We start from the raw sequence: 6747 nt of genomic DNA, 5'->3' as shown, positions 1-6747 counted from the left end.
AGTTGCACTGCAGAGTCACCAAGGCCTTGCTGTGCTTTCCAAGAGTGCAGGGATTGAGGCCAATCCTTAGGATCCCAAGAGTATTTACCGGCTGGGCTTTAGCCCTGACAAAGTGCCTTGTACTGGAGGAACATGCAGCAGAGGGGCTGCAGGCTTCCTCCTGAGAATTGCCTGCAGGGCAGTTTTATCTGGCCCTGACACACAGAAGTGTCTCTTGATGCGTCTCCCTAGGCATACAACTGAACTATCCAAGTAGGGATTGGAAAAGCAAATTGTGTTTTTCTTTGTTGGCTGCACTTTGAAAACACCTCCTGCTCTCTATTCCCAGGGATTGTTCTAAGAATACAATTTCTTAACATTTGGAGTGTGCTGAAAAGACCCCTTCCTCTGTTGTTTTGCTATCACCTGATGCTCCTTCCAAGGAGGTCACACTAACAAAAATGTAGAATTTTTATCCAAGCAAACTGTAGAAGGAATAGTAGAAGTCCTGAAAAACCCAGCAGTATGAAACCAGCCCCACAGCCAAACAATTTCTCTGAAGTGTTTTGTCTCCAAATGCAGTCCAAAGGCAATGTAGGAAGCCAACTATTATGATCAATATGGCCAGAGCAGCACACACAAACTGACCCAGTCGTTGGCTAGGTTGCAGCCTTCTGCTGCTCCGGAAACAATCCCTGCTTTTGCCTTTAGTGCACATGGAACCTCAGGCAAAGGCCACCCACACCCAGCTGCCCCCAAAGGCAAAAGGAGTGCCCCAAAATGCTCCCTGGCTGCCTCCAAGCACAACAATGGCTCCTGCAGGGAGTCCAGAATGTCTCCCCGACACCAGAGTCAGGGGGAAGATGTGCTACAGCTCATGCTGAGGCACACACCCCATAACACACTGCTGGATTGCACAAGAAATCCCCAGGACGTACTCAGCAGCCTCAGGCACTGCTTCTCGCTCTCCTGGCCGGAGCGGGGCGAGCTGCTCCTGCTCAGGTTCTCAGGCTGTGGAGGGGAGGCTTCTTCAGAGGGTGCTGCTGCAGCGGCGTCTTCAATGGCAGAGCACTCGTTCATCTGGGACAAGAAATTTGTTTGTGTCAGAAATGGGGCTGGCAGAGATGCCCCTGACAGCACATTCCACAGGCATGCCATCAGGAACAACACTGGTGTTTGGCTACACAAGTCAAAGCCAAACAAGCAGAGACTACAGCTTGTCACAGCCAGCCATAGTAGATATGGTGAAAGGGAAAGAACACCTTAAAATTTCACCCCGTTCTGAGACCAGCATCCACCATGGAAAGGGACAGCTTGTTCAGAATGTGCATGGGTCACCATGTTCACCTGAGCAAACTCCCCAATAAACAAAGTGGGCACTAAGAAGCCAGCAGAACTACATTCACAGGATTGCTGGCCCTTGAAAAGCCCTTGACACCAGCAGCGGACAACAGGTAAAGTGCCAAGAGCCCCATGCCATTTTGCAGCTCTGGAGCGCTTTGCCCGCTGCTGTCAGCTCTGCTTGGAGCTTTGGGTGGCAGCTCCATGTCTGCAGCAGAGGCTGTTCCTCTGAAATACAGTCTAGGCTCAGGGGGCAGAATGCATTTGGGATGGCTTTTGGTGCTTCTGCTAAGCTCTGCTGTCTAGTGACAAGGCCCTTTGGCCCAGCGTGCTGCCTCATTGCACCAGCACTCGCTCCGTGCTCCTTGTGATCTCGAGCAGGGTGCGTCTTCTCAAGGTACCGGTGGCCAATGTCATTGCAGGTGGCAATCAAGATCATGTCACTCCAGGAGGAGATGTCCGAGGAGCTGGCTGCCAATGAAATCCTGGCCATGAGGGACAACAGGAGTCCCAATATCGTTACCTACTTAGACAGGTTGGCATATTCTGGGTTCAATATAGCTTTAGCTGGTGCAAGCACAAAGAGACGACGCCCTTTGGTCACTGGCAGAAAACAGAGCTGGGGATGATTTCTCTGCTGGTCTCCAGAGCGTGGGAGGAGGTGGAGCTGGTGTTCAATAGTCTCTTGTGGCACACGTAGCTTGGAGAGCAGCTGCAAAAACCTGGCTCAGGCCCTGGGGTGACAGAGGCTGTGCCCATTCTGTTTCTCCATGCCGTAGTTTTCTTCTTTCAGCTACCTGGTGGATGCGGAGCTCTGGCTGGCCATGGAGTTCATGGACGGCGGCACCTTGTTTGATGTGCTGAGGGCAGTGTACTTGGAGGAAGGACAGATAGGCGCTGTCTGTCGGGAGGTGAGGGATCCCACTTGTGCTTGCCCAAGCCTGCCCGGATGCTGCTTGTCAGCTGGAGCTTAAGGAGAGCCGAGATTTCTTGCTCTCACCCTTCTTTTGCTGCTGCTGCTGCTGCTGCTGCTGTCACGCCACACAGGAGAAGAAAGAGCATGGGAAGTGTAGTGCCTGCCGGTGCCTTCGCACTCCTCAGGCTCTGTCCTTGCACTCTTCCATCCTGTCTGTCCTCTGGCCTTGGTGCTCGCTGACTGGCTCAATTTCTCTTTCTTGCTCTTCTCAGCTTTGCCTGGGAATGTTTGCCTGGAGCCTGTCTGTCTGTCCTACATTGCTTGCCACTGGAAGGCAGCATGCGGGTGGCAGGATTTCAAGCTAAGGGCAAAGAGCTGTCCTCAGCTTCAAAGGATAGCATTGCAGCCTGGATGGCGATGCATTCTGGACCAGCTCAAATGTGCTGCTGTCACCAGCAGCTTCCTCTTCTGCTGCCACTAGGCTGCCCCAAAATTCTTTGCCGTGCTGCCTCCCAGCCAAAGGTGACGCGCTTCCTACCAAAGGCCGGTGGAACTTTTGCGAGTCCTGATGCCTTTTCTTGGAAATCTAGAAAAAACTTCCAAGAGTGTTGAAGCAGCAAGCTCTTCATGGTGACAGCAGCGTGATGTTTCGCCCTCGCTCACAATTCCCTGAGAAAGCCGCCAATCCCGTTGAGCTCTTTGCCTGCGGGTGGGATGAAATCAGATCCTGCACGTTAACTTTCCCTCCCTCCTTTTTCTCTCTCAGTGCCTGCAAGGACTGCATTTCCTTCATTCCCGCCAAGTCATCCACAGAGACATCAAAAGTTGCAACGTCCTGGTGGGCACGGACGGATCCGTCAAGTTGGGTGGGTGTCCCTGCTGGGCTGCAGCATGTCCAGCATATGCCGTGCGCTTGCATTTTGGTGACGGCCACTGGGGCAGAAGCGCGGCTTGGCCAGTGCGTGAATCGTCAGGGTGTTTTTGAAGCGGCCGATGCCTTATTTGGCTGGCTCCAGGCACGTGGAAGGAGAGCTCAGCTGCTTTTTCAGCTAGACTCAGCATGGCGTGGTCAGGCTTGGAGTGGGCAATGGTTTTGGCCGCTTTGCCAGTGGTAGCTGGCTTTGACAGGCTTTGTTTTTGTCCTCAGGTGACTTTGGCCTCTGTGCTCAGCTCAGCCCTGAGCACAGCAAGCGCAGCTCCAGCGTCGGCACTCCCAGCTGGATGGCACCGGAGGTGGTGAGAGGAGAAGCCTACGGCCCCAAAGTGGACATCTGGTCCCTGGGGATCATGGGGCTGGAAATGGTGGAAGGGGAAGCTCCTTACCAGCGGGAAGCCCGTCTCCGGGTAAGGTGCAGCTTAGCAAGAGGCCTCTGTGTGGAGAGAGCTGTGTGTGGCTAGCAAAGGAGCAGGTGGAGTGTCCTCTTGCATCCATGTGCTGTAGGTTTTTGAACTGATCGAAAGGAACGGGCCCCCAAAACTGCAGAACCCCAGGCACCACTCGGCTCTCCTGCGCGACTTCCTCCGCTGCTGCCTGCAGGCAGATGAGGACAGGCGCTGGTCTGCCCAGGAGCTCCTCCAGGTAAGAAAAAGCAAAGGGGCACAGAGCCCTGGCAGCTGAGGACACCTGCATGAAGGGATGAGGAGGAGGAGTGTGGGCCACGTGGCACAGAAAGCTGCCAGGACAGGAAGGCCCAGGGGAACATGCTGCCCTCGGTGCTCTTTGTGTGTCTTGCTGGTAGCCAGGGAATCCTGCTTGAGCCCGCCAGCATGTGATCCTGGAAAGTAAGAGTTCCTTTCTTTGTTCTTTTTCCTCTGGGCAGCATCCCTTCGTGACCTCAGGCCATCCTGCCTCCAGCCTGGCTGCTCTGATCATCTCAGCCAAGCGAGTGCAGGAAGACTGGAGAGGAGACACCTGCGCCTGAGGAGGCCCTGATGCCCCGCCAGCCGAGAGGAGGGAAAAGGGGATGTGTCATCTTTAGGCAGAGCATCAGCCATCCCCCGAGTTTGGAGAGGAGCTGTGCCGTAGATAGGAAACATGCTAGTGTAGATATTTGCTCAGTTTAGCTGTTAGGTTAGCTGCTAGGTTAGCTGTTAGGTTAGCTGCTAGGTTAGCTGTTAGGTTAGGTTGGGTAAGGTTAGGTTAGGTTAGTTTAGGTTAGGTTAGGTTGGGTTAGGTTAGGTTAGGTTAGATATGTTGTTAGGTTCAATTTAAAGCTTTGCTGTTTTTCTTTGTGCAAAAGATGAAAGTTTTAAAAAAATTAGGAAACATAAAGATCAACTTTTAAGGACTAGAGAATGTAGATAGCTTGGATAGTAGAGGATTGTTTAGCTTAGGATAGAGTGTTGTTAATTTAGGGAAGCTTTGAAGTAGAAATGAAAGAATTGTCATAATAAGAATTAAGCAGTGAGAGGAAAAGCTGGGCTGCAGCAGAACTGGAGCCTGCAGGCGCTCCAAGCTGTCAGCCTGAGCAGGCCACGTGCAGGACAGAATGATGAAGATGGAGAAGCAGCGAGGGGATACTTTGTTTCAGCCTGAGTGTTAATAAAAGTCAAAACTACCCAGAGTGTTGGAAGACTCCCTTCCTTGCCAGGCTAAGTGGACAGTCCCTTTCAGAGGCCCAAAGAACATAGTGAGGTAAGCAGCTTTGCTTACCTCAAGTGTGGCATGCCTGTGGGAAGCTGAGAGACCTAGAGGTAATGAACACCAGCTAATGAGCTCCCATTCAGGACAACACTAGGAGGCAGATGTGCAGTCCTTTCTGGGCCTCTTGTCTTGAAGATCTTGTCAGGCTGATCAGCAGCAATCACCATTTTGTTGCCACCCTCCTCTCACTATGTCACCTGTGGGATGGAATGGCATTCTCACAGCGGCATCTGGCATTTCCTCCCTGCTTCTCTTTTCCCCCCTTTTCACCCCAGACCCCCAGGGACCTTCCGGGCAAGCCTCATCCCCCACAGGGGTGTGCAACCACCAGTGTCGCCCGCCGAGCCCCATTCCCACTCTGCTGCCTGCTTTGCCTTTTCCCTCATCTGGGCCAGCCTGCTGTTGCCAGGTGTTGGAAACATGCACACAGCATAGCACACCTGGCATTGAGCAATTTGATGCAGGAGTCCCTGCTGAGCACGGCTCCCCAGCCTGGCCCTTTTGCCACCCAGCTGTGGCTCCATTTCGCCTCCATCTGCTGGCATACCCACTGTGAGGGACTGCTCAGGGACTGGATGCTCCTTGAAAGTTGCCCACAGGCCTGATTTCCACGCCTCCCCATTCCTCCTACCCCTAAGGCTGCCTCAGCCTTCTGAACACAATTTTGCTTACTCTAATGGCTTCCTGTGCTTTACTTCATACTGTAAGCAGAAGTACACCGTTTTGATTGTCTTTCTTCTAAAATGAATAAAAATAAGTTGGAAATACTCTGAGATTTTGCCATTTCAAACTTGAGGCAAGTGCAAAAAGTAGAGAAGCTTTCTGTGCAGCTTTTCAGTTAATTTCGGGTCTCCTTCCTCTTCACTCACTTTCAGCATATCTGTTGATTTTCCTTTGCTCTCATCTTTTAAGCTTCATCCCTTGTCTATCGATCTGCAAAAATAGCTTGTAAACCCGACACAAATTTACTATCCTTTTTTTTTTTCCTCTTCTGCAAAAGCTGAGGCTCGCGTGATCCTCTCCTGTGATCTAAACTTTGATTCCCATCTTGGCTCTGGCTAAGAGCAGAACAAATGTAATTTATTTCCTGCTAGTTTGACCTGCTAGCAAAGGTCACATTTAGAGCTAAGCTTGATGCTTCTCTGCCTCCGGTGAATACACATCTTTGTGTCCAGGCCTGGTGACTTCCAGGAGCACCTGGAAGCTACTGCCAAGGACAAAAGTCTCACTCTTGCTGGTTTGGACACTGATTTGTTGGTAGGATTTTGATCTACGCTGACAGTGATCTACAGGAACTGGATCCTTGACACAAAGCGCCTTCAAGCAACATTTCTAAGCATAGTGGGCAATGAAGGCCAGATACTAATGAGTTGTGGTTTGTTTTAACTCTGTCTAACATATGGTACACTATCCCAAACCATGTTATTTTTGAGTGTTTCAGGCATTTCAAACTTAGGTTTATTCTTGTCAACACTTTTCTTTCCTCCCTTCAGAAATCTGCATGTCCAGGTACTAATTTCTTTCTCAGCTTGTTGAAAAGTTACCAGTCAGACAAGACTTGTTTCTTGACCCAGAGATGGGGCAAGCGTCACCGTTAGGCCGGACGTGGCATACACACGTGATCAGGGTCCAAGAAGAAAAAAAGGTTTGTTTTTATTATTCTGCATCTTCTCCAGCTTATACACTCTTAACAAAGCGTGATCTCAAGTCACTAACTACATCAAAATAACTGCTTCTATCCATTGGTGCAAAGCAATTAACATCAATATAACTGGCAAAAGTTTTACAGAAATTTATAAGGCACGTATGCACATCTACTTAGGCACCTAGTCTAGCGTACCCAAATTTTCCTGTATCTCTTCTAATG

General features: G+C 50.9%; 1 protein-coding gene across 1 annotated transcript; it reads left to right on the top strand.

Moving 5' to 3' along the window:
- The first annotated feature begins 1088 nt into the window (after nucleotides 1–1088).
- LOC141727246 (serine/threonine-protein kinase PAK 1-like) lies at nucleotides 1089–3854 on the top strand. The gene is made up of 7 exons (XM_074533576.1): nucleotides 1089–1167; nucleotides 1408–1433; nucleotides 1743–1855; nucleotides 2114–2231; nucleotides 3003–3102; nucleotides 3384–3580; nucleotides 3678–3854. The coding sequence occupies exons 1-7, from the start codon at nucleotides 1089–1091 to the stop codon at nucleotides 3852–3854; spliced, it is 810 nt and encodes a 269-aa protein (XP_074389677.1).
- The last annotated feature ends 2893 nt before the right edge of the window (nucleotides 3855–6747 follow it).

This window comes from Zonotrichia albicollis, chromosome Z (genome assembly GCF_047830755.1).
Source record: "Zonotrichia albicollis isolate bZonAlb1 chromosome Z, bZonAlb1.hap1, whole genome shotgun sequence".
NCBI lineage: Eukaryota > Metazoa > Chordata > Aves > Passeriformes > Passerellidae > Zonotrichia > Zonotrichia albicollis.
Note: the sequence above shows the minus strand (reverse complement) of the source record. Positions and strands in the feature narration are given on the sequence as shown.

What these genes read in the sequence shown, in the direction of transcription:
- LOC141727246 (XM_074533576.1), top strand. Translation starts at nt 1,089, where the DNA reads ATGGGGCTGGCAGAGATGCCCCTGACAGCACATTCCACAGGCATGCCA. An exon ending in ACACCAGCAGCGGACAACAG is followed by an intron (nt 1,434 to 1,742) that starts GTAAAGTGCCAA and finishes ATGTCATTGCAG; the next exon opens with GTGGCAATCAAGATCATGTC. An exon ending in TAGGCGCTGTCTGTCGGGAG is followed by an intron (nt 2,232 to 3,002) that starts GTGAGGGATCCC and finishes TTTCTCTCTCAG; the next exon opens with TGCCTGCAAGGACTGCATTT.